At 51.2% G+C, this 25765-nt stretch overlaps 1 protein-coding gene across 7 annotated transcripts; it reads left to right on the top strand.

The window, feature by feature from the left end:
• Positions 1-8897: 8897 nt before the first annotated feature.
• Positions 8898-22433, top strand: CD300LG (CD300 molecule like family member g). 7 transcript variants are annotated; one of them, XM_053892656.1, is made up of 8 exons: positions 8899-9042; positions 9950-10285; positions 12971-13072; positions 13691-13967; positions 14656-14768; positions 16672-16763; positions 19467-19568; positions 20054-20288. In XM_053892656.1, exons 1-8 carry the CDS (start codon positions 8994-8996, stop codon positions 20165-20167), a joined length of 1185 nt encoding a protein of 394 aa, XP_053748631.1. In that variant the 5' UTR covers positions 8899-8993; the 3' UTR covers positions 20168-20288. The 7 variants fall into 7 exon arrangements, with proteins under 7 accessions (XP_053748633.1, XP_053748631.1, XP_053748632.1 ...); XM_053892657.1 differs by having other exon boundaries at positions 8904-9042; positions 16672-16724; XM_019434891.2 differs by having other exon boundaries at positions 8905-9042; positions 13886-13967.
• The last annotated feature ends 3332 nt before the right edge of the window (positions 22434-25765 follow it).

Here is a 25765-nt window from a genome sequence, read left to right as displayed (position 1 = left end):
TTTGTACATAAAACACTTGGGTTCAGGTCATGATCTCTCGGTCTGCGAGTTCGAGCCCCGTGTCAGGCTCCGGGCTGACAGCTCAGAGCCTGGAGCCTGCTTCAGATTCTGTGTCTCCCTCTCTCTCCCCCTCCCCTGCTCATTCTCTGTCTCTCTCTGTCTCTCAGAACTAACTGTTGAGGGGCGCCTGGGTGGCTCAGTCGGTTAAGCGTCTGACTTCAGCTCAGGTCACGATCTCACGGTCCGTGAGTTCGAGCCCCGCGTCGGGCTCTGGGCTGATGGCTCAGAGCCTGGAGCCTGCTTCCGATTCTGTGTCTCCCTCTCTCTCTGCCCCTCCCCCGTTCATGCTCTGTCTCTCTCTGTCTCAAAAATAAATAAAACGTTAAAAAAAATTAAAAAAAAAAAAACAAAACTAAATGTTGAAAAAAAAATTTTTAATAAAAAAAAATTTTTAAGTTTGGTACCAAAGAAACCACCAACAGCTAGACAAATAGAACAGACTAGAAAGTGCAGAAATAATCCTCATGTATATGGTAATTTAACTTTTTAGAAAGATGACATTATAAATAAGTGTGGAGAGAGGAATTACTAAAAAAAAAAAATAGTGTGGGGACAACTAGCTTGTCTTTATGTAAAAAGAAAAAAAAAAGAAAGCTGGATCCCCACCTCACTTCTCACACCAAAATACTTCTCCAGTGGATTTATTTTTATAATCTTGGAGTGAGGGAAGGCCATTCTAAGCCAAAATCCAAACCCAAATCTATAAAGGAAAAGATAGACACGTGTAACTAAGTGAAACGTAAACACATTTCTGGACAAAACATTATTTGTAACATGATAGGATATGGTACGCAACATGACCCATAGTTAAATTCCTTAATTTATAAGCATTCACACAAATCAATAAGACGGATAAAAGGGACACCTGGGTGACTCAGTCGGTTAAGCAGCTGACTGGTTTTGGCTCGGGTCATGATCTCACAGTTCGTGAGTTCAAGCCCCACATCGGGCTCCGTGCTGACAGTACGGAGCCTGCTTGGGATTCTCTCTCTCTCTCCCTCTCTCTCTGCCCCTCTCACTCTCTCTCTCTCTCTCTCAAAAATAAATAAATTTTTTTTAAAAATTTAAAAAATAAGATGGAAAAAGGAAAACTGGCTAAAAAAAGTCGTTTGCTACAAAAGAAATAGATACAGTCAATAAACATGCAAAAAGATGCACAACTCATAATCACAGAATTCTAAACCAAAATAAAAGGCGATGTCCCTTTTCACCTACTAAGGCAAAAATGCTTAAGTTTGTTGACATCCGATGCGGTCAAGGACATACAAGGAAATAAACAGCTTTATACTGGAAGGGGCGTTGGTGCACGCCTTCTGGCAGATGATTTAGCATATTAGTTACTAAAATGTTTATATGTCCCTGTCCTTTAGCCCAGGGGATATTTGGGCCAGCAAGTTGGAAGGAAAAATACGCAGAGAGAGAAAGAGAGGGATGCTTGGGTGGATGAGTGCCTGGATTGGAGAGCTAGGGAGAGGCCTGCACCCCAGGACAGAGATGACTCAGGGCAGAGTGGGCCAGGATGGCTGGGGGCCCAGGCAGGGCTGGCGTCAAGGGCCAGGTCGGGGATGCTCTGGGCGGGTCAGCTGCACGCGGAACGGGAAGAGGAGCTTGGTGGCAGAAAAATGAGTGGCTTGGGCTCCGTCCTTACAGGGAGAGGAGGGTAAAGGAAGCAATTCTGAAAAAGACAGACTGTCAGCGATCCTCAGAGAGGTGACGCAAAGAATCCTTGATGCTACAGGTCTGCCTCGTTCGGTTTGGCGCTCGGCCCAGACACCGAAGGGAACAGGGAATAATTCCAAGAGGAGAAATGGGCTCCCTCCCAGACACACATCAGGAGGGTGAGTCAGAAGGGTCTGAAGAAAGGGCGGGTTCAGCCCATTTACATCTCACGGACAACAAAGGAAAAGTACTTGTAACTACTTTTTTTTTTTTTTTCTGGTAACGTTTCCCATTTGTTGCTATTGTTATCCCATCTCAAAAAAAAAAAAAAAAAAAAAAAAACATAAAAACCCACGGTTTAGGGGCTCCTGGGTGGCTCAGTCGGTTAAGCTTCCGACTTCAGCCCAGGTCTTGATCTCACAGTCCGTGGGTTCGAGCCTCCGCGTCAGGCTCTGTGCTGACAGTTTGGAGCCTGCTTTGGATTCTGTGTCTCCTTCTCTCTGCCCCTCCCCTGCTCATGCTCTCTCTCTGTCTCAAAAATAAATAAACACATTAAACAAAAACTAAAAAAAAAAAAAAAAAAAAACGGTTTAGATTCGTGAGATAGAATGCGCACACAGGAAAGTGCACAAAACAAGACAATTTCACAAATCAGTGAAAAGTGAACACCTGTGGAGCCACCGCCTGGGCTGGGGGGAATCAACTGGGAGCCCCAGAAGCCCAGGGGTGCCCCCCCCTGCAGATTACAAATGCAACCACTACCCTGACACAGAATCCAAAGCAGGCTCCAGGCTCCGAGCTGTCAGCACAGAGCATGATGTGGAGTTCGAACCCACGAGAACCACGAGATCATGACCTGAGCCGAAGTCAGATGCTTAGATGACTGAGCCACCCAAGCACCTCTGCCCTGACTTCTATAGTCATTATTCCTGCTTTCTGGTTTTACCATCTAAGTGTATGCACGATGTGTCTGGTCCGTTTTTAAACTTTTCTAAATGGAATCCTACAGTATGTCTTTCGTATGCCTGGCTTCCTTCACTCAGCGTAATCTTCTTTTATGATTTATCCAATTTATCCGCGTTGACTGAGATGTATGGCCAATGTTTCTCCCCCATGTGGGGACCTAAGTGTCCAAACACTACTTAATGAAAAGACCACCCTTCCCTCACTACTCTGTTGTGCCACCTGTCACCACTGGGTGTCTATACTGTGCCTCCCTGAGACCCAGGCAAGAGGGTCTCCTGCCCCGGGCAGCAGGTGCTAGCACCCCAGTTCGCTATTATCATCTCAACTGTGTCTGATCCGAACCCCATCCGTTGGATTCTTCATCATAATGATCACACTTTTTTCAGTTCTAGAATTTTGTGTCATCCTTTTTCAAGTCTGCTATGTAATTTTTTATAGTTTCCACTTCTCTGCCCAGCATTTCAAGCTTGACCTGGACCTCCTCGAACATGGCAAGAATCGTTGTGTTCAGGCTGCCGCTGCTGTTTTCAACATCTGGAGTCTCCACGGGTCTGTTTCTATGCTCAGCTGTCTCTGCACGTTCTCGCTTATGGAGTCTTGTCTCCTCATACAGCTGGTTATCTTTGATGGTTTATTAGATGGTATTTTCTTTTTTTTTTTTAATTTTTTTTAACGTTTATTTATTTTTGAGACAGAGAGACAGAGCATGAACAGGGGAGGAGCAGAGAGAGAGGGAGACACAGAATCTGAAACAGGCTCCAGGCTCTGAGCTGTCAGCACAGAGCCTGACGCGGGGCTCGAACTCACGGACCGTGAGATCATGACCTGAGCCGAAGTCGGACGCTTAACCGACCAAGCCACCCAGGCGCCCCCTAGATAGTATTTTCAAAAACAATTTTTAGAATAACTTGAGACTCAGGCTGATGCTATTTTCCTCCAGAAAGGATTTTTTCATTGGTATCTTTAAGGTATCTTTACCTGGGGGTAAGGGTAGGGTCTGATACCAGACCGGACAATTTTAAATACAGGTTTAAAGCCTGAAATTTCCTTTTTTTTTTAATTAAAATTTTTTAATGTTTATTTTTGAGAGAGAGAGAGAGAGCAGGGGAGGGGCAGACACACACACACACACACACACACACACACACACACACACACACTATCCAAAGCAGGCTCAAGGCTCTGAGCTGTCAGCACAGAGCCCTACTCAGGGCTCAAACCCACCACCTGAGAGATCATGACCTGAGGCCAAAGTCAGATGCCCAACCGGCTGAGCCATCCAGGTGCCCCAAAGCTTGAAGATTCCTGAGACAGAAGCTGAGTGAAAGTCCATGGTGGCCTCATTTATTTGCAGGTTCACCCTTCTCCCAAAATGCAGCCCTTAGGAGTTCTAGCCTAATGTGATATTATGTATAGCTATGTATGATACCTAAGGGTGGGCAATCTGGTGGATACGTATTGAGAGAGAGGGCCACAGACTCCTAGCTCATCTTCTTAGCTGCTTCTTCTGAATCAGTACATACTCTCAAGGACAAAAGCACCTTGAACACTCAGCTCATCTTTCTGGGTTTCGACTTGTAGACCTCGGCATAGTAACCCCTCCCACTCTTATTAGCTCTTCCCTGCTTGCTCTAAAACAAAAAACAAACAAACAAACAAAACTTGTATTGTGAAACAATCTTAGATTTACAGAAAAGTTGCAAAGGTAGCCCAGAAAGTGCCTGGATATCCCTCACTCCGCTTCCCCTCATGTTAACATCTTACATAACCTGGTACATTTGTCACAACAAAGCAATTAACATGGGTACGTTACTATTTAGCGGAACTCTAGACTCTATTAGCATTTCACTAATTTTCTTCCACTAATAGCCTTTCTCTGTTCTGGGATCCAATCCAAGCGACCACACTACTGCATTTAACTTCCAAAGTTTTTTGAGATTTTAAAATCTATGTCTGTTTCATCCAGCTTCTGAGGGAGGATGGTCCTCATCAGCTCATGTGCTTTGCTGCCCTCCCCCCAGGATTTCACAGCTACTCCTGGAAGTCAGATGTGTTTCAGTGGAAGGGATTGAAAACTTCAGTTTGCGACTGGCTGGGGATGGGGGAGCCACAGGCGGGCTAGAGAATGGGATGTGTGTGAGGAAGCAGACTTTGTGGTGGTTTAGGCTATGTAGGCTCTCTTTGTTGTAGCAAAAAACAAATTGAAGAGCTCAGCGGCTAAACACATCAAAGCCTGCCTCTTGTTCACACCTAGTCCGCTGCAGGCTTGGAAACTGGGGGGGGGGGGGGGGGGGGGGGGGCAGCTTTCTTCCAAGCGGTGATTCAGGGATGCAGACTTTTTCCAGCCTGTGGCTCATCCATCTTAGAGTTGGGGGACACTTCTTCCCTCTTCCTGATGTTTCTTTCCTTCCAAGAGGAGAGACCCCCAGTGGTGTTAACACCCTTGGTCTCTCTCCACGCCTTTATTTATTTGATTTGAATTTGGAAGGAGAAACAAGGCGTGTATCAGGCAGCCTGCTTTTCTTCTCTTTCTCCTGGGAGCTGGCTCACCCTGCGGAGGGTGTGTTAGGCGCTGCCACTCCCCGGCTAGGGTGTGACAGGGACGGCCCGGCCCTCGGTGGGGGGAGGGCTGCAGTTTTCTAGCACGGTCTATGACGGTAGAAAGTCGGTCTGATTCTGGGGTTCAGATGAGGAAGCCCACTCTGCTCTACCCAAAGCCTTGTGTGTGCACCTGTGTAAACACAACTTACAAAATTTACACTTTTTTTGAAGAATTTCCTCTTTTTTTTAAATTTTTAACGTTTTTATTTATTATTTTTGAGAGAGAGAGAGAGAGGGAGAGAAGGGCAAAGAGAGAGGGAGACAGAATCTAAAGCAGGCTCCAGGCTCTGAGCTGTCAGCCTAGAGCCCGACGTGGGGCTCCAACTCATGAACCATGAGATTGTGACCCAAGCCGAAGTCGGACGATTGACCCACTGAGCCACCCAGGCACCCCACGCTTTTTTTTTTTTTCCATCGATTCAGTCATCATCCAAGGCAGTAGCTCTCCACCTAGAGTAGTTTTGCCTCCCAGGGGGGCATTTGACAATGTCTAGAGACATTTTTGATTGTCACGACTTGGGGGGCAGGGAGGACACTACTGGCATCTAGTGGGTAGAGGCCAGATATGCTGCTAAACATCCTATAATGCACAGGACAGCCCCTCATAACATACAATTCTCCAGTCCAAAATGTCAATAGTTGTGATGTCCAGAAACCCTGATCTAAGAGGAACAAATCTCCGTCTTAGATCAGTGGAAGCGGCTTATTCCAGGCACGTCCAATCCAGAGGGGAACCAGACCCGGTGACTGTCAAGCTGGGCTCTTTTCTGGCCAGATGTTGTCTGCCCTGCTCACAAGGCTTTCTAAACCCTGCCCCACAGCTGGAACTTCAGTTTCAATGAAGGTTTTCTCAGATGGCTCAGAGTAAACTTGAGAGTATCTGCCCCATTCTCCTTTCTCCCTAAGGTGGTTCTGAGTCCTGGAGGTCATTAATTACCATTAGGAACTAGAAAAGTAGGGGGCAGCCTTGACCATTATCTACCTGTGCCAGCACCCGCTGGGCTCTCCACTTCCTGGGGGGCTGTTCCTTCCTCCCCGGGTCTGCCGCCCACCCCATCACCCCAGCCGTGGCACCTCCAGGCTCACAGATGTCATAAGGATGTGATGAGGCTGCCACAGAGCCACTAATCCAGGAGCCCCTTTCCCCCACTGCTCTCCCATCCTGTGATGGCTGGGCACCTCCCAGCACTCTGGTAGGAAGCAGGACACAAGGGTTGCTCTCAGATCTCCAAACCCATCGGGGGCATCTATCTGATGCTCCTCACATCCCCCATGGGATAGGACTAGCCACAGCGCCCACACCAATCTTCACTCTAGGCCCTTCTCCCCAACTCACGCACTACTTTTGGGCCTGAGGATCTATTTCTAATGGAATCCTCAAGCCTAGCTCCTGGCTAGGGGTGGGGCTGGGAGGGCAGAGGGAAGGACTTCACAATACGCATGCTTGGAGCAGGGACGGTGCATATTGGACCCAAGACCATTTTCATAAAAACAAAATTTTTGTTAACGCCTCCTTTACTCTCCATAAATGACAACCATAAATAGTATGCCTTCTCATACACTTAATTTTTAAAAATCATAATACTGTATCTGTACCATAACGGGGGGGGGGGGGGGGGAGGAACAACTTGTAACCATATAACACATATTTCAAAATGTCAGTGCTCACGCCCCATGACACTGGAAAACATAATAAAGTGTCAGATGCTTGCCTCTGCTTATAATAAGTTTGGATTTAAGAAAAGTAAGAAGATCAGAATTTACTCTGTATAAGGACAGATCAAAGATCAAAGGCTAGAATAAATATTATTTTAACCTGTGTTTTTATTTTATTTATTTATTTTGAGAGCGACAGAGAGAGCAGGGGAGGGGCAGAGAGAGAGAGAGAGAGAGAGAGAGAGGATCCCAAGCAGGCTCCAATGGGGGGGGCTTAAACCTAAGAACCGTGAGATCATGACCTGAGCTGAAATCAGGAGTCCAACGTTTAACCGACTGAGCCACCCAGGCGCCCCAGCCTGTGTTTTTAAAACTGCAAAAATTGATTACCTTTTGTAGTCTGTACATGTGATGGGAGTCAGGTTCCCAGGTCCCTGCCCATTCAGTGCCAGCCGTGCCTCCTAGTCATTGTGAAATTAAGACATGTCTCCCCACATTGCCGGAATCACACGCACATACAGTCACGGTTCCTTGAACCACTGAGTTAATGCTTCAAATAAATATTAACCCACCAAGTGAGAAAAATTCCAACTGTACGTGTGGCAGCATATATCCCAAATGTTAACCGTCGTTTTCCAGAGGGAAGGGGAACTACAGGAAACATGCCCATTCTTTTTTACTTTATTTAACATTTCCCAATAAAATGTTGCTTGCAACCAGTATGAAGTTTTGCGACCAAGAAACCCCCGACAGAGCTATCTTGAAGAACGATGTGCCAGGGCTCCCTCTAGTGGGCGTGTTTGTTTTTGCTCCTTTAAAGGCGGATTCAATTCTGTGATGAGACATTGTCAATTCACTTTTTTTTTTTAATGTTTTCATTTTCTTTTTGAGACAGAGAGAGACAGAGCATGGGCGGGGGAGGGGCAGAGAGAGAGGGAGACACAGAATCCGAAGCAGGCTCCAGGCTCCGAGCTGTTAGCACAGAGCCCGACACGGAGCTCGGGCTCACGGACCGTCAGATCATGACCTGAGCTGAAGTCGGACGTTTAACCGACTGAGCCACCCAAGCGCCCCATTAACTCACTTTTTTTTTAATGCCAAGATAACGCAGACGGGGAGCCCCGCCTCACAGCGCGGTCTGCAGGTGGCTCCAGGTATCCCGCTCCTCCCAGTCCTTCTGCTTCCCTCAGCCCCTTCCGCATCGCCGCCCGGTGGCCAAAAGCGGTACTGCGTCCTCGGGAGGCGACGCAGAGGGAGGGGCAGTGGGCGCTGCCACCAGGACCCCTAACCTCGGTACCGTTGACCACTTAGTCTGGTAAAGCTTATGGACCTCCTCTCCGAAGAACCGTCTTTTAAACATGTAAGATCACATACATATGCCTAAAGGAAAGCCAATAATATTGAAGTGATTATCAAAGTACTTATAATTGTGTAATATAGTAATAAATGTGTTCCATCAGCGCTTTCAAAAATCAGCTCTGGTGGCAGGCCTAGTAACTCTTTTCCAAGTCCTGAGGGACACATACGGTATTTGGAGCTGTCGGCGACAACTTGATGTGCTCTATCTAGTGTCTGCCTTTTTTTTTTTTTTTTTTGGTGACAGAGTCACAGGCACTGCTAACACTCACCCTAGAAGGAAAAGATAAATCCCTTAAAGGTTAGTAAAAGTCAATGTGCAAGTTTTTCCCATCCAAATTCTTGGACTCCCCGAACGCTACACTCAGACCTTCTGGGGTGCACGGCGGCGGGCATGGTTAAGACCCCTCCCCCTCCCCCCCCCCCCCCCCCAGGGGCACGGGTTTGGATGAAGCGCCCCGGGGGGCGGGGCTGGGGAGGGAGGGGGACGGTAACCCGCGGGGCTGGCGCTGCACCGAGGGTCAGTAAAGGGAATGGCAGAGGCGCCTCCCCCTGGGCTCGGAGGGGGTGACCGACACGGCCCCTCCCCCCCTTCCGTGTCCTGATCTCGTGCCTCTGGAGGAAGTTAAAGCCCCGCGTGGCCCGGAGAGGAGCTCCCAGTTCCCGCGTGTGCTCCTGCACGTCTAGGGCCCACCATGTGGCCCCTCGTCCTGGTCCTGCTGTGGGGCTGCCTCTTGTTCCCAGGTGAGGGGAGGGGGGCGGGGAGGGAGTATGGTGGAGGGATGCGGGGCTCAGGCCCCAGCTGGCAGGGAGAGGACCTCTTGATCCCACCGTCCCTTTTTGGGACCCAGCCTAGCCGCCCGATCCTTCCAGGTTCAGTCCACCGCACTAGCCCTCAGCCCGCAGAGGTTTGGGGGGGACCGGGGGGGGGGGTGCTGTTTCTTAGAGCCGGGTTTTCTCCCTGCCCTATCCGTTCCAAACCCTCCCTGGTCAGGTGGCCATAAGGGAGGTTTTACCTCTCTCATCTTTCTTTTCCTACTCCACACTCAGCCTGGAGGGAGACCGGATGCCCCCTATGTGGTTGCCATGGTAAACTCTGCAAACATGTCTAGAGCCTCCGCTGGTGAGACATAAAGAAGTATCCGGTCTCATCACTTCACGGCCGTCTTATTATTTTTTTTTTTTTTAACTTTTTAACATCAAGTATCAGGACGCATCTTGTCCCCGGTGACAATTGTTCGAGTGACGATGCTTTTTCTTAGTGGTATATAAAATTATGGTGTCTCTTCCATGCGACAGCGTCTTAATTTCAATGAAATAGGACGGTATCATCATCATCACCTATAGATGAGAAAACCCAGATGGCCAGGGAGGTCAAGCAACTTCCCCCAAGGTCGCACAGCTACTAAATGGCAGTGCCGGGATTCAGACTCTGGGCTGTGTGAATCTAGAACTTCCCCCATCACCATCCTTCAGTACCCCCAGTTTAGGGGACCAGCAACAGCCCTGTCCTAATATCCCTTGGCGGGGAAGGGACTACCAGCTCTTAGAGGGCAGCCGCAGGAGGGAGTGAGAGAGGAGGCGTCTTGTGGTCTTGACCCTGGTACTTGCATCCAAGGGATTCCGACCTCCATCCCTGCTCTGGTTGCAGGTTGTGGAGCCCTGGTGGGCCCCAAGGAGATCAGCGGATTTGAAGGTGACACCGTGTCCCTGCAGTGCACCTACAGGGAGGAGCTGAGGAAGCACAAGAAATACTGGTGCAAGGAGAGTGGGTTCTTTATCTCCCGCTGCTCCAGCACCGTCTACGCGGGGGACGAAGGCCAGGAGAGGACGGAGGGCAGGGTGTCCCTCCAAGACAACCCCCAGGAGCTCACACTCAAAGTGACCCTGAGGAAACTCACCCTGCAGGATGCCGGGAAGTACTTCTGTGGGGTCTCAAAACTGGGCCGAGATGAATCTTTCCTGGTCTCTCTGCTTGTCTTTCCAGGTAACAAATGTCTCTCCTTCCCCGGATGGGGCATGGGTGATATGGAGGGGAAGAGGGACAGGCGGGCAGCTGATCGGTGCTGGACCCGGTTCCCCATCACCAAAGGGTGGAGTGCTCGCATAACCTCATCAGGGTGGGGCGCGGGCTGGGGTGGGGGTGGGGAAGGGCGGGTCTCAGGGACTCGGTGAGGTGACACCAGGGTGGCGTGAGCCTCAGTGGCTGTTTCACAAGGTCACATCTCGCAGATCCGTCAAACTCTGTGCTCGGTGCCTTTCCTTTTTGCCCAGATGTGGGAGAGAGATTGCGATGGGCTGGGGAACAAGGTGAACATCCCACAGAATAAAAAAGCCTCCCTCCTCGGAGTCAGAGATATTCCTGAGGATTCCGCAGGCAGGACCCACCATTGTGCATCCCAGACCCACTCCACCGCACTGCCAAGCCATGGCCACACGGGCCTCGCCTGGCTTGTGGCCCCAGCTCTTCCTTCTTGCTTCTCTTCCCCAGATCCTGAAGTCCCAAAGTCAAGTGTGAGGAGGGCCTGGGAACCAGCCTCGGAGGAGCTCGTTGAGCTCAGGGACACTAGGGGACTGAGGCTGGAGTCATGGGGCTCTGGCTGGGGACTGAGCATTTCTCTGGATGCCCAGAATCCTACCTGGCTCTGCAGAGCTGAGAAGAAAGAAGTCAGAGAGGACCCAGGGAGGTGGGCAGCCCCCGTCCACTAGCCAGTGAGGGTGAGGCAGGTCTTTGCATCTTGTTTGACAGATCGGGAGGCTGAGACTGCAGAGATGGAATGATTTGCCCAAGGTCTCATGGCAGGGAGTGGTGGAACCAGGATTCCAATCCAGATTTTTGCTGGCTTTGGTGTCTCCTCTTGCCCTGTCCTGGCCCCATAGCTGAGCCCCATCCCATCCCCGGCCCCATCCCCACTGCCAGATCCCCGACATCCATGGGTCTTTATTTTCATTCAAGGAAATAGAAATGCGCTCACGAAATAATAACAGCAGCACCAAAACCACACTGAACCTGTTCTCCATGATTTACAAGATTCTCTGATTTCTTCTGATTTTCATCGGTATTCAGACCTCATTCTTACCTAGTGGTGGTCAATTTTATCTGTATTTGGGCTCTCTATTTTCAATTTTTACCTCACTTGTAAATATTCATTTGTGTATGATGTATGCATTATTATGTTACCCTGTGTCAGACGTTGTTAACCTTTCTCTGATAACATTTGGGATATGGAACATAAAGAAGATTGACGGCCGTGGCATGCTGGTGAATGACAACCGGCTGCAGAAGCTCTGATTTGCAATGTTTGCCAGTTTCTGTGGTTTAAATGCCCCTGCCCTTGCCGATTTCCAGCCACCAATAGTTTAACAACCAGCTCACAAAATTCCTGAAAAGGTGGACAGTCCGCTCTCCCGGGTCAGTGTGAGCTGTCTCCAGCGCGCCACCGAGTACGGTAAAAGATTAGAATTTCTAGAAAGGTCAGAACAAGACAAGAACCCGCTCTCATTTCTTTTGTTCACCATTGCCTGGAGGCTCGAGGCAATGAAATGCGACAAGATAAAGAAGTATAAATATTGAAGGGAAGAGATAAATACTCTCTATTTGCAGAAGATCCGGAGAAAGCTTGACCTTGTGTTAGAATAGAGAATGGTGGGGAAAGGGAGTGAGTGAGTCCGGGATGGCTTTCCAGCACAGAGGTGACGGAGGGGCACTGGGGAGTCAGGGAGCTCGGCAGCTGCCGGGGGATCGGCCACACCACGTTTCTGCCCACTGTGCTGGGAGAAGCTAGGCATTTTGTTCTTGAGGGGTCCTAGCCTCGCAGGGAGTCCCAGGAAACTACGTGTTGCAACATAATTGGGCGCAGGGTACTGTGGCTACACAGGAAGAAGGGACTTGCTCCTTCTGGGGAAGGCCTGGTGGAGGAGGGGAGGACAGAAAGAAGGTGGTTTAGGCCAAGATGGAGAGGAGAGGCAGGGGACACGCAAGGCATAGAGGCGGGCGGGACACCCTTAATTAGGCACAGAGGGCAAATAGTGGTGTGGCTGGTATACCAGATGGCAAAGACATAAAGCCAACATAGCAAGCGGAGATCTGAGTTTTAATGCTTATTTATTTTTTTGAGCGAGAGCGCAGGCAGGGGAGGGGCAGAGAGAGAGGGGGACAGAGGATCCGAAGGGGGCTCTGTGCTGACCACAGAGAGCCCCCAGTGGAGCTTGAACTCCTAAACCGTGAGGTCATGACCTGAGCCGAAGTCAGCCGATCAGCTGATCAACAGACTGAGCCACCCAGGCGCCCCAGGGTCTGAGTTTCAAAGACTTTGAAAGGCATGTGGCAAAGCTTGAGCTTCCGCTTATCGGCAATGAGGGGGCCATTAACTGCTCTAAAGCAAGAAGTGATGGGATCCGGTATATTTCTAGAGACAAAACCTGTATTGGTGCAAAGCGTGCCTTGGAAAGGGCAGGCTGGTGGGCAGCTGGGGACAAGGGAAGCCGAGGGTCTGAGCTGAGTGAGAGGCCAGAATCAGCTAGAATCTACCACCCATGGGGCTGAGGGGAGACTGCGAAGGCTGTGAACCGAGGCGGGGGCGGGAAAGCCACTGGCTGCAACCGAGGCAGGAAATCTGGCCCGGAGCAGTGATCCTGGCCTCCCCTGAGACCAGCCTCTCCCTTTCCCTAGGTCCCTGCTGCCCTCCCTCCCCCACTCCCTCCTTCCAGCCTCTTGCTACCAGGAGCCTCCAGCCCCAGGCAAAAGCTTGGCAAACTCCGCTCCCAGAATTGAGTGAGTGAATGGTTTTTCTGTCTCTCCTCCATTCCTCTCTAAAGAAACACCCCGGGAGTGGCTGACCTGGTGCCAGGCACTGCCCTTTTTGGGCCCCCAGAGCCTGGGAGCTGTACTGTCCGTGGAGGAATCAGGGACTCAGCGCGGTTAGTTTAGGCGAGAAGCAGTACAGCCTGACCCCTGGACCTGTCCCTGTCGCCCTGCCCCGTGGACCCCGTGGCTGCTGAGGGAGGTCAAGGCCTGCAGAGGCATAGGTGGTGAGGGTGGGCCTGTGATGGTGACATGAGGTGAGGGCAGAGGTGATAACTGGCTAGGACCGTAGGGGGAGGGCGGGAGGGCGCCTGTGTACTGAGTGGTCATTGGATAGGTCACAGAGGTAGGGGCGGGGTGTGATCACACAGGCACCAAAAGGGGCTGAAAACCACACACGGGTGTGGGGTGTGCCTGAGATGAGGCCTGCTTGCTCAGATGGCTTCGTCAAGGACACCCAGGGTGTCCTTTAGCTGGGATTGTTCTGAGAAGTTGGTCCTGCGTCCAGGGATCGAGGGTCAGAGGTCTGGGAAACGCTGGGATTCGAGGATCAGAGGAGGTGCTGAGGCATTGCTTTTGGACTTGTAGCTTCTCCTGGTCTCCACCAAACAGTCACCACAGCCATGCGGGGGAAGACAGGGGCCGAGGCCTCTCCATTCCCAGGGACCACTCCGTCCGGGCCCACAGGAACCACCCCGTCCAGGCCCACAGGAACCACCCCGTACGCAGGAACCTCTCCATATGCAGGCACCTCTCCTCACGAAGCAACCTCTCCTCATGCAGGGACCCTCCGCCCATCCACACAGCCGGAGCCCACCTCGACGGAGGACACTCGTCCGGCCCCCAGCAGGACCTCCCTGTCCAGGTGAGCCCCAGGCGACCAAGGTCACCTTTCAGGCCATCCTCAAAGCATAAGGTGTCTTTGAGCAAGTGAGGTCCTTGCACTTCCCCCAGGCCAACACAGCCTCCTGTCACAGTGCGGAGGGCAGACGCAGCCCCCAGCCCCCTCAGCAGGGCCCTTGAGCAGTGAACGACCTACACTGCCGAGCCAGCAGCCCTGGTGCTGTGGACACACAGACCCCCCCCCCCCCCCAGGTGAAGGGTCCACCGTGGCCCCAGTCCCCACCTCTCTCCCTGCCTCAGCCTAAGAGGCAGCCACCCCAGTTTTGCCTGCATACTTTGCACTGGGCCCTGGGCCAAGCATGAAAATATGGAACCCTACCCCCCAAAATTGGTTTTTTTTTCTTACCCAAATGGAGTCCCAGCCTGAAGGATTGGTTCTTGGGGGTTATATATCATTGTGTTCAGTTACTGACTGAGGCTTCCTGCCTGACTGTTGCCAAGTCCAGACCTAGCTGAAAGTGTTTCCTGGGGTTGGTAGTGGGGGCTGGGGTACTTTCCACTGGGACCAGACGCTGCGGTCCCTGGTGCCCTCTGATCTCCTCGGGAAAGTCAAAGGACATGGCTGGGAAGCAGACTAAGAATGCCACGGTGCACGGCATGCCACTGACGTCTGGTGACAGCTGCTGGGCTCCTCCCCGCCTCACCCACAGGGTCTCCATCCCAATGGTCCGCATCTTGGCCCCGGTCCTGGTGCTGCTGTCCCTTCTTCTGGCTGCGGGCCTGGCTGCCCTCGGCAGCTATCTTCTCCGCTGGAGGAAGGAAGGTGAGCAAAAGTAGGGAGGAGAGGATGGGAGGCCAAGGACCTCACTGAGACCTGCAGTCCCCCCACCATTGCAGGGACACCTTATGGGTCAGTGTTTCCCTCTGAGATATGGGCATCAGGAGCCCCGCCCTTCCCTTCAGAGGGAGCCCCAGGTCAGTCAACATTAGGAAAAAGCAATTCAGATGTGGGAATGGGAGAATGGGAGCTCTTGGCTTGCTCCCATCTGTCCGAACTCATCAGTCACTTCTGTCCCTACCGATCCCAGCAAACCCACGTCCAGCCTCCGCAGATCTAGCTCCCTGTGTGACTGCTGTGGGGGCGGGGCGCGGCGAAGGAGGGCTAGGAGACTAAGCACTTGACCAGGATGGACCCTGCCTCGGGGTCTTGAGACGTGCTCAGCTCCCGTCAAGGCGTGGCTTCAAATCCCAGCTCTGCTACTTTTTATCTGTGTGACCTTGGGGAAGTCACCTAACTTCCCTGAGCCACAGCTTTTCAGATCACAGACAGAGAATACAGCAGAAATAGAATACAAGCCACACATGAAGTCTCAACTTCTCGAATCGTTAACATGAAAAAAAGTAAAAAGAAAGCGGAGCTGTTCATTTTAATCATATACTTCATAAACGTGATATTTCCAAAACGTTACCCTTTCAACGTGGAATCAGTATAAAAAGCTTAGTGATACATATTCCACATTCTACATTTTTTTCATATGGAGTCTTCAAAACCCGGAATAATTCAGAGTAGTCATGCCTGCATGATTGCGGCCGTCGCGGCTCGTGGCTCCTTTGATGAACAGCACAGTGTAAGAGGGTTGGCTGAAATGACGGTCACAGGAGCTGCTATGTGCCTTATGTCGCTTCTGTCGCTTCTGTTGCTTTTATCCCCTTTAATGCTCTCAATACTGTGGCATTAGAAACTTACTACAAGTGCCCCCGTTTTACAGGGGAAGAAACTAAGGCAGGGTGGTTACTCAGCTTGCCCCGAGTTTGCACAGCCAGGAAACGGTGGAGCCAGGAAGAAGGGTGCCAGAGCCCTTTGCAAATGAGCAATGTTGTCCTAGTGCAGGTGGCCATGGGGGGGATCCTGGCCATGGGAGGCGGGGAGGGGGGGATCCTGGGCCTGCCTCCGACTTCTTCCTGTGTGGCCCCCAGGAAGAAATGTTGGCTTTGCCCATGTCCCCAGGTCACCGCAGAGGAGTCAGGGAGAGCACACAGAGTGGGAGCATTCCTGATCAAGAGCTCAGAACTTCTTAGCACCTTGCCTCTCAAATTGTGGTCCCCAGCTAGCAGCAGTGACATCCCCTGGTAGCCTGTTAAAAGATTCTCAGGCCCCGAGGTGCCTGAGTGGCTCAGTCGGTTGAGCGTCCCACTTCGGCTCAGGTCATGATCTCACAGTCTGTGAGTTTGAGCCCCGAGTCAGGCTCTGTGCTGACTGCTCAGAGCTTGGAGCCTGCCTCAGATTCTGTGTCTCCCTCTCTCTCTGCCCCTCCCCTGCTCGTGCTCTGTCTCTCTCTGTGTCAAAATAAATAAAAACATTAAAAAAAAATTTTTTTTTTTTAAATAAAAAAAAGACTCTCAGGCCCCACCTCCAACCTGCTGAATGGGAGTGGGCATTTTTATAAAATGTCCCGGGATCCTGTATGCACACTGAGGTTTAAAAGCAATGACCTTAGCCCATGGAATTACTTCCCCAGCCAGTTTCCGGCCCACACAAGGGGATGTCCATGGACTGATCCCAAAAGGCTGGATCCATGCTGAGGCACCGAGCTGGAAGGAGCTTCTCTGCACAGCCTGTCTGCCTGCTTCCTGTAGGGAAGGCCCTGCTCTAAAGTACAGGGGGGTCAGTCCACCTCTGTGGGAGCCGGTGCAGGCTTCAGGGTATTCCTGCTGGTCTCTTTCAGCTCAACTGGCCACAGAGACACAGAGGAACGAGAAGGTCCACCTCTCACACTTGGTAAGGAAGGCAGCTGGCCCAAACTCGGATCCCTGTGGGGTAGGACATCAGGATTCCCGGCCCTGCCTCTGCGTCTCCCTACCCGGTTGCCCATGACCGTCCTCCAGGCAAGGCTTGCATTCCATCTCTGGGGAGTCTGAGTGAGCCCCAAAACCAGGTGCAAGCCACAGAGTGCCCCTCCTCACCCTGACTTCCCAGCGGGTACCAGGCAGGGGTCTTTCCCGGGGACCCAGCGCCCTCTTCCCCTCCCCCTCTTAGAACCAGACATTGTCAGAGCAGGATCCAGAGGAGTCTTTGGGAGGGCTGCAGAACCACGGGCTCAGGACACAGAAGCCACACCTGCCTCACCCAGCCCCCCACCCCTCCCTGGGCTGTTTACTGAGATGCCTCCACTCCATTCTCTTAAACATGGGGGCCGGAAAGGGGGGCCGCCATTGCCTTCTTTCCTGGCGCCAGCAAGGACAAAAGACTCAGGCCTGACCCCCCCGGGAGGGGCTGGGGCAGGAATGGGGTACTGGGCTTTGGCTTAGGAAGCAGCTGCTGTTGTCTCAGGAAGCTCGACAAGGCCAGAGATGGCAGACAGAAATGAGAGAAAGGTCATGGACAAGGATGGGAGGGGGGCTGCCAGAGCCCCGCCTCCTGGCTATGCCTCCTGGGGTGCACCTTGCCTTCTAGAAGAGGGGCGGGGCAGGAGGGAGAACTGCTGGGGAGGCCAGAGTGCCTGCACCAGCCCCCTGTGCCCACACTGGGGAAGGGCTGCATGGGACTCTTCCTGCTCAAGTGGGAGGAGACAGGAAAGGGCACAGGGCCGAGAGGCTGGTGGGTGGCTGGGGGACCCTTGTCGAGGGAAGGATGAGACAAGGTCTCCCGAGAGGGTCCGAGGCAAGAACCTGTGATCATGACCAATTGAGAGCTTTTGGTTTTCTTTGGTTTATTTCCCTTTTGGCTTCTTTGCAGTTTTTTCTGGCAGAGTCTGCAGGTGGAATTTAAAGGGCTTGGGGTTTTCTTCACCCACATTCAGGTCAAAGAGGGAAGGGGACGCTCTGCCGGCTCTGCCAGAGAGCCCCAGGGGTGTGTAAAACTCAGAGGGAAGTATGAGGGGTCAGACCAGCATTTCCTCTGCCCAGAGAGCTATTGCAAGAGGTTCTCATCCCAAGAGGGCAGTGCTGGGCTGCGATCAGGACTCGACTCCCACTTCCCAAGGCTTCCCTGATTCCCTGCTATTTTTCTAGCGCCTGGACCAGGAGGCTCTCCTATGTAGCTTGTATGTTCAACCACACAGAAAACGTCTCCACACTTGCTGGAGTGGGCCTGTGGCCCATGGCGTGGGCAGAGGGACCAACGAGGGACCCGCCCTGGACGTCAGGTGGTGGTTCTGGCTACTGCCTGCATGCATGTGTGGTTTGGTCTCTGCTCCATGAGGCTCTTTCCTCAAATTCAGTCACCCTTGAATAGGTGACACTGGCGTGGCTGCTGGTGGTCAGCGGTCAGCAGTGGCTGGGTTTGGGCCAAATCACAAAGCTATAAATATGGGGTTAATGGAGAATGGATATGACAACGGGAGTCCTCTGATCGAGCCCCAGCTATGCCGGGTCCTCACCGTAGGCAAGGCCGGAAGAGACCAGGGCCATGAGTGACAGGATTTGTGACTTCTCCTTCCCCTTCCCCTGTTCCCTTGTCCCCTCGTGTCCCCAGTCCTAGCCTGCCTGAGAAATTGTGCTCTGATTTTCACCTTGTCCTGTGAGCCTGGATGTGTCACCAGAGACGGCTCAAACGTCTGCCTCTGTCTCCATCCCCTGCCGCTAGGGCGGTGATAGCAACAGGGGGAAGGGGGCTGTTAGGAGACAAGGGACATGGAAACAAGAAGTGTGAGTCACGCCCTGCCAGGTCAGCAGGCAGGCAGCGTGGTATAGGAAAAGAACTGGGGTCTGAGGTCACATGGTCGTGAGTACAATTCCCAGCTCAGCTACTCAGCAGCTGTGTGACATCTGGCAAGTTACATCACCTCTCTGAGCCTCAGTGTCATTGGGTTGTGGTGAGGCACAAGTGAAGTGAGACACTCAGAAACCGGGGGTTTCTTTCTTTGTCTTTAGTGCCCACTGGGCCATGGGACTTACTGGCTGGGACACCTAAGGGCAGCTATGCCCTTGGGAGACTTGGCTGGGGGAAATGGGGGAGGGGCTGGCATTCCTGACCTGGGGACCTGTGGGGACCGCCAGGCCTGGTCACAGGATGACTCCTACTCACTCGGCCTTGGTTTCCTTATCTGATCAAGGAGGGGGTGCTCAGACTTAACGATTTGTAAAGAAGTTTTCCTTTGCGGTTTCTTAATCGGTGAACCTTTGAGGTATTGACATTTGCTCCCCCGCCCCCCCCCCCCACCAGGGCCTGCGGAGGACCTTGAGCCTGTACATTCTTTCTGCCTCGAGGATAAAAATAACAATAATAAAAACAAAATCGTTCCAGGAGTTCCCAGGTGTTGAGCTGTAAAACACTACCATGAATAGTCATTACAACCCCGAGGGAAGAAAAATTCTTATCCCCATTTTACAGCTGAGGAAACTGAGCCTCAGAGAGGTTAGGAGGCTTGCCCAAGGTCACTCTGAGATGTAGGAAACAGGACGGAAGGACTCTGACTCTACGCCTGTGTTCTCCACCCCCCCCCCCTTGTTTCCCTCCTCTCGCTGTGGTGGGGGAACATCACCCCTGCCAAGAAATGACTGTTCTGAGTCTCTGTTTCAGTCGCTGGACTACGCCGTGATCAACCTTGCAGGGCCCCTTGGGCCTCGAGCCAGCCCAGAGCCCTCCGTCAACCCCTGCACAGAAATCCGGGGCCTCAGCCAGGTGTGAACAGAGGGCACTGGGGGTCTGGAGCCACCCAGTCGGGCTCCTCTCTGACAATGCGGGGAAATTGGTGGGTGGAGGGGGGACGCTTTCTTCGGCATCCGCTCCCTGAACACTGCCCCCTGCATCCACCCACCTACCCCATCATAACTCAGGACTTTTCATTCAGAACTCAGGACTCTTGACCTTACATCCTCTTTTCCCCCCTATCCAGAAAGTTCTTGAATAGCTTGTTGGTAGTCACAGTTGCAAGAGCTCTGGGCTGCCAGAGGCTATGAAGATGCTCTCCCAAGGGGTGGATGTTTGGGAGGAGGTGAGGGGCATGAATCAAAGCCTGAGAGGTCTGGGGAGAACTTGTCAGTCTCTGCCCCTTAGATAGAGGCCCAGAACTGTGGAAAAGGCTAGGGTCGACCCCGCAGGCACCTGGGCCACCCCCCTGCCCCAGCTGGACTCTGCTTTTCATTGCCTGACCGTTGTCTTTACAGACTTCAGAGGAAGAAGAAGTCTATTTCCAGGACCAAGAGGGGGACATGATCCCAGGGCCTCCCCTCCACATGTCTGGGGAGGAGCTCGGCTTCTCGAAGTTCATCTCAGTGTAGCGGCAAAAATGCTTAGGGGGGATCTGAATGGCTGGCTATGCGCTAACCCGGATAAGTTTCCTGCTACAGTTTTCAGAGTTCACCTGCCAGGCTCTGGGGCTGTCCCCTGACCCTTTCCAGGCTCTCCTCCTTTGTGCCCCAGCCCGACTGGAAGTTTTTGTCAGCCCTGGAGCCTGCAGTGGGGGTCTCACAGTCCCAGCGGGAGCCTGGGACCTGCCCAGTATGTTCACATGCTGGCCTAGTCGTGCAGCCGAGGAACTTACAGCCCGTGGAGCTTGCCAGAGCCGGGCCCAGCTCCGGAGATCTGGTCTGACTTTGTATCTGTTGCAAGAAATCCCCTGGGCCTGGGCGCCCAACAACAGCCACCCCCTCCAGACCTCACCATCTTCTCTCTTCCTTCCTGACTCAGCACCACTGTCTCCTGCATAAGTGAGTGAGAAAGAAATCTTGCTGGGGACAGACGGGGTTCTGATTTTCGAAATGTGCCTATAAACCACCTGCACCGCAGTCCTTCAGGAGGCTGGTTAAACATGTGATTCCCTGGGGGTGCCTGGGTGGCTCAGGCGGTTAAGCATCTGACTCTTGATTTCAGCTCAGGTCATGATCCCAGGGTGGTGGGGGTGTTGAGTGTGGAGCCTGCTTGGGATTGTCTCTCTCTCTCTCTCTCTCTCTCTCTCTCTCTCTCCCTCTGCCCCCCCAATAAAATTTTTAATTTAATTTAATTTAATTTAAAAATATGATTCCGGGGACCTACTATGGGCTGGGCTCACAATCCTGCCTTTCTAACAAGTGTCTGGTGATTCTAATACTTGAGTTTGAGAACCAGTGGGCCTGTTAAATTTTCGGGTTCATCCAGCTTAGAGTCTATATTTGGTGTCTGGGGACTCCCACCTGCACCCCCCCCACACACACACACACAGAGGCTGCTATGTCCACGAGAGGTGAGTTCAGGGCTGGCAGGGACGGTTGCCTTTCCCAGATCCCCACCCAGACATGCATCCCAGCTTTGGAAGTAGGATGGAGAAAAGTTTGGCTCCTTCCTTGTCTGGAAAGGGTTAATTGCCTATGGATTGGGGCTGGGGGCGGGGGCGGGGGCGTGGAGGTAGGAAACCACAGGGTGCAGGTGGGCTTCTGAAAGGCAGGAAGGAGAGGACTGGACAGGAACCTTAGAGGAACCTGAACGTGACCCTGAGTCTGGATCCCTGGGGAGGGGACGGGGGTGGGGTGGGGGGGGTAGAATACCAGAACTGCTATATTTTCTTTTTCCACTTTCTTTAAAAAATGAAATGAGGGATTGCTCAGTATAGATAAGTTAGAAAGACAGAAGGGGAGGAGAAAAAAACAGGTCGCCCAGATTCATTACTGCCGGAGACCATCATTGCTGCATTTTGTTGGATTTCCTTCCAGTTTTTTTTTTTTTTTCTCCACATCATTTGCTGTTGTTCTCTTACAGACTCTTTTGAATATACAACTTTATAGCCTGCTTGTCATGTCCCACTTAATTCTTTTTTTAAAAAGATTTTTTGTCGGGCTCTGTGCTGACAGCTCAGAGCCTGGAGCCTGTTTCAGATTCTGTGTCTCCCTCTCTCTGACCCTCCCCCATTCATGCTCTGTCTCTCTCTATCTCAATAATAAATAAATGTTAAAAAAAAAAAATTTAAAAAAAAAAAAAGATTTTTATTTTTACATAATCTCGACACCCAACCTGGAGCTCGAACTCACAACCCCAAGATCAAGAGTCGCAGGCTCCAGTGACTGAGCCGGCCAAGGCACCCCAGGAGAGATTTTTCTAAGTTCCTCCAGGAGGCGGTGGCTCATAGGCTAAGAGAAAACAGAAGCAGAGAAGGTAGAAGGGGTCGTGATGAGCTTTCAGGCACCTCCAGAGCAGGAGACACGTGCTCTCCACCTGCAGCACTTTGCAGAAGTGACAGGCACCCAGCGCTACAGCAGGGGGAGGCATCATGGGGCTCGATCTGAGCGTGAGGGTTCCGAGCCTAGCGCCAGAGCGGGAGGTCTACTCCTCTTGAATGGATCACATGGGTTTATCCCTTTTTTATTAGGTTTATTTATTTATTTATTTTGAGAGGGAGAGAGAGAAACCTAAGCAGGCTCTGCAATGTCAGCGCAGAGCCTGACGCGGGGCTCGAACCCACGAACCGCGAGATCATGACCTGAGCCGAAGTCGGACGCTTAACCGACTGAGCCACCCAGGCGCCCCCCGAAACAAATTTTTTTCATAAAAATAAAAAGAGATGTTGAAAGCAGACATTCTTGCCTTGTCCCTGATCTTAAGGGGAAGGTACTCGGTCTCACCAAAAGTGTGATATTGTCTATAGGGTTTTCATCTTTTATCAGGTTGGGAAGGTTCCCTTCTGTTTCTAGTTTACTGAGAATTTTGTTTGGTTTTTTTTTAATGAGAAATGAATATTTTGTCAATGATTTTTCTGCAGCTATTGAGATGATCATATGTTCTTTTAGTCAAAAAACAGAGTCAAAGACTCTGTTCTTTGACTTTCTAATGTTAAACCAGCATTGTGTCCTTGCTGGTACTTTAGCCATGAAGAATATTGGCTGGTAGTTTTATTTTGTTGTTAAGCACTCTGTCTGGGTTTGGTATCAGTGTAAGCTGGGAAATATTACCTCCTTTTCAAGTCTCTGGCAGAATTTGTGTAAATTACTAATAGTTCTTCTTTATACACTTGGTAGAATTCAGCAGGAAGGCATGTGAGCCTAGAGTTTTCTTTGTGAAATGGCACAAACTAAACATTGTTGTTGTTGTTTTAAATGTTTATTTTTGAGAGAGAGAGAGAGAGAGAAGGGGTGGGGCAGAGAGAGGGAGACAGAGGATCTGAAGTGGGCTCTCTGCTGTCAGCACAGAGCCCAATTTGGGGCTCAAACCCATGAACTGCAAGATCATGACCTAAGCCAAAGTCGGACACTTAACTGAGCCACTCAGGCGCCCCTAAACATGTTGTTAATTGCTATTTTACATGGACGACACTGGCTTAGATTCTTGCGTTTCAATTTTTCTTTTTTTTTTTTTTTAATGTTTATTTATTTTTGAGAGAGAGAGACACAGAGCACCAGCGGGAGAGGGGCAGAGAGAGAGGGAGACACAGAATCTGAAGCAGGTTCCAGGCTCTGAGCTGTCAGCACAGAGCCCAACGCAGGGCTCGAACCCACCAACCGCCGATCATGACCTGAGCCGAAGTCAGACGCTCAACCAACTAAGCCACCCAGGCGCCCCTTGAAAATATATTTAAAAAAAAAAAAAAAAAGCACATTGGTCCTTTGTTCACCACTCTGCCTGAACTAGATTCCAATTCCCATTTTCCAGGCACTGTGTAAGTCCTTTCGATCTTTGTAGGACTCCGGGGAAGGGAGGAAGCCCTCCAAAACAGGAGTGAGATTTCATTTCTTTCTACTCTGATGAGCAGAGACTCAGGGAAAAATAAGATTCAAGTTAGAAAGAAAAGGAAGTATTTCTTACGTTGGCACATAAGATAAAATTCACAATCACTGCGTCGGAATAAAATAGAATTCTTAAACTTAAATCTGTTCGGCTTAATCGTAAACTTTCCGCTTTGTTCTTAATTTCCTCGTATCGTCACAGATGAGATGGTCCGCAGACCAGTGCCTGGGCGCCTCTGCCGCACGTTATGAGGGCAGGTTTCTGGGGAGCTGCAGAAAGGGGAAGATGTGTTTCTGGAAGGAAGACGAAGCCCCGAAAAAGATGGGTGGGGTGGGGGCTTTAAACGCTTAGGTAATTTGTGAAATTGTCCGGCACCGTGCCAACGTGCGCGGAGATGAAAAAAGAGGGAAAGAAATCGAAGCGACCTCCAGATGCTGCCGACACGGCCCTTCCCCCTTCCTGGGCAGGGATGATGGTCAGAGGGGCACATTCACGCCTCACGCCTGCCACATCTGGTCCCCACGGTGCACCGTGGCTCCAGCGTGGTCTTTCCCAAAGACGTTTGGCTGCTCCCGTGAACTGGACTCCCGCCACGAAAGAGATGTCCTTGGGTAAGCGGGTTCAGAGGACTGCTGTAATCATCGGTTTTGTCTTCTGGCAACCCTCCAGAAGGTTGACCCCTCGGGGTCAGCCTCGTTTTCCGAGAGCTTTTCTCCCTGGGCCTTAGCATACAATAATTTTCTGATTTACCTGCTGAGAGTCCTGAAAATGGCTATCCACCTGTGATTTCATGACTATTACAGTCATTATTGAAATTACTAAGTACTTTGAAATGTCCCTGTAGCGGTCGGGGCCCATCCCACGGGTGCAGCTGTAGCTAAGGGTGTCTGTGTTTCAAGTTTCATACTATTTGCCTAATTGGGGCCAAATTTACCTTTATCCTTTTGTATTGTCCCAGAAAGGTCATGCTTCAAGATGCTTCTAGGTCCTTTGTCACGAATGCATGCTGCAGGCTGACTAATGGTGACAAAGAGAATTAAGCTCCTGTTCAGAACTTATACAGGGCGCACCCACCTCCTCCATGTAAAATCGGGAGTCACGCTGTATCTTATAAGGCCCTTTCCTATGCAGAAGTTCAGAGACCACTGCCCAACTCATACATTTTTTAAGTTTATTTATGTATTTTGAGAGAGAGAGAAAGTGCGCGCTCGTGAGCGAGTGCATGTGAGTGGGGGAAGGGCGGAGAGGGAGAGACAGAGAGAGAGAGAGAGAGAGAGAGAAAGAGAATCCCAATCAGGCTTCACATTCAGCATGGAGCCTGATGAGGGGCTCCATCTTCCAAACCAGGAGATCATGACCTGAGCCGAAATCATCAGTGCTTAACCAACTGAGCCACCCAGGTGCCCCTACAACGCATACGTTTTTAACGGAAGAAAACCTCAGCAAATGTACCTCGGATGGTTGTATTCACTTGTTCAAAGATGATTTGGGATTCATTATAATTGTACTAAGATTTGTGCCAAAGTATAGGAAAGCCCTTTTTATAAAAAGGAGACCCTTTTGGCCCCTAAGAGTAGGGTAGAGGAGAGAGAATCTTAGGGTCAAGGGCAGTCCTTTCAAAGGAACGAATTTTGTTTTACAAGACAGTCACGGGGTCTCCTTGGTATCAGTCTGCTGCCGACTGGAGAGCACGCCAGTCGGACCAGTGCTGCTTGGAGGGCAGGTGGGGGGTGGGGGGCCTGGGCTGGAAGGCAGACCTGAGTGAAAGGGAGACAGACCAGGGTCTTGCAGGAAAAGACTGCAGAGTGAAAACCCTTCTCAATGAGTGGCCCAGTTGCATGCAATTCCAATTAGTATCCCCACGGGAAAAGGGCGTACTCCGACAAAATGATCCTAGAGTTCACTTTCTAGAAAAAATAATTACTGAGAAAAATAACACTGATCAAGAGAGTAGTTGAAAACTTTCTTTACTAGATAAGTAAAACATAGAAGTTTCTAAATAATTAAAACCTTGATCATAACGACTAGATTAGATACACAGATGAATGGAATAAGCTAGAAGTTCTCCCTGCTCCCTTGCACATCCTGCTCAGTCCCTCCCAGGGCTGTGGGGTCACCACTAAACCCAGTTCTGAGGGAGGAGGGGCCGGGGCTGGGCGAGCTTTAGACCGTGGGCACCCTCAACC

Source organism: Panthera pardus, unplaced genomic scaffold (assembly GCF_024362965.1).
Source record: "Panthera pardus isolate Hobbes unplaced genomic scaffold, ASM2436296v1 HiC_scaffold_3, whole genome shotgun sequence".
Taxonomy (NCBI): domain Eukaryota; kingdom Metazoa; phylum Chordata; class Mammalia; order Carnivora; family Felidae; genus Panthera; species Panthera pardus.
The sequence above is the reverse complement of the archived record's forward strand: the minus strand, read 5'-3'. Positions and strand labels throughout refer to the sequence as shown.

Coding starts and splice junctions, on each gene's coding strand:
- CD300LG (XM_053892656.1), top strand. CDS start 8,994: ATGTGGCCCCTCGTCCTGGTCCTGCTGTGGGGCTGCCTCTTGTTCCCA. Junction 10,286..12,970: donor CTCTCTGCTTGTCTTTCCAG/GTAACAAATGTC, acceptor CCCTTTCCCTAG/GTCCCTGCTGCCCTCCCTCC. Junction 14,769..16,671: donor TCTCCGCTGGAGGAAGGAAG/GTGAGCAAAAGT, acceptor GGTCTCTTTCAG/CTCAACTGGCCACAGAGACA.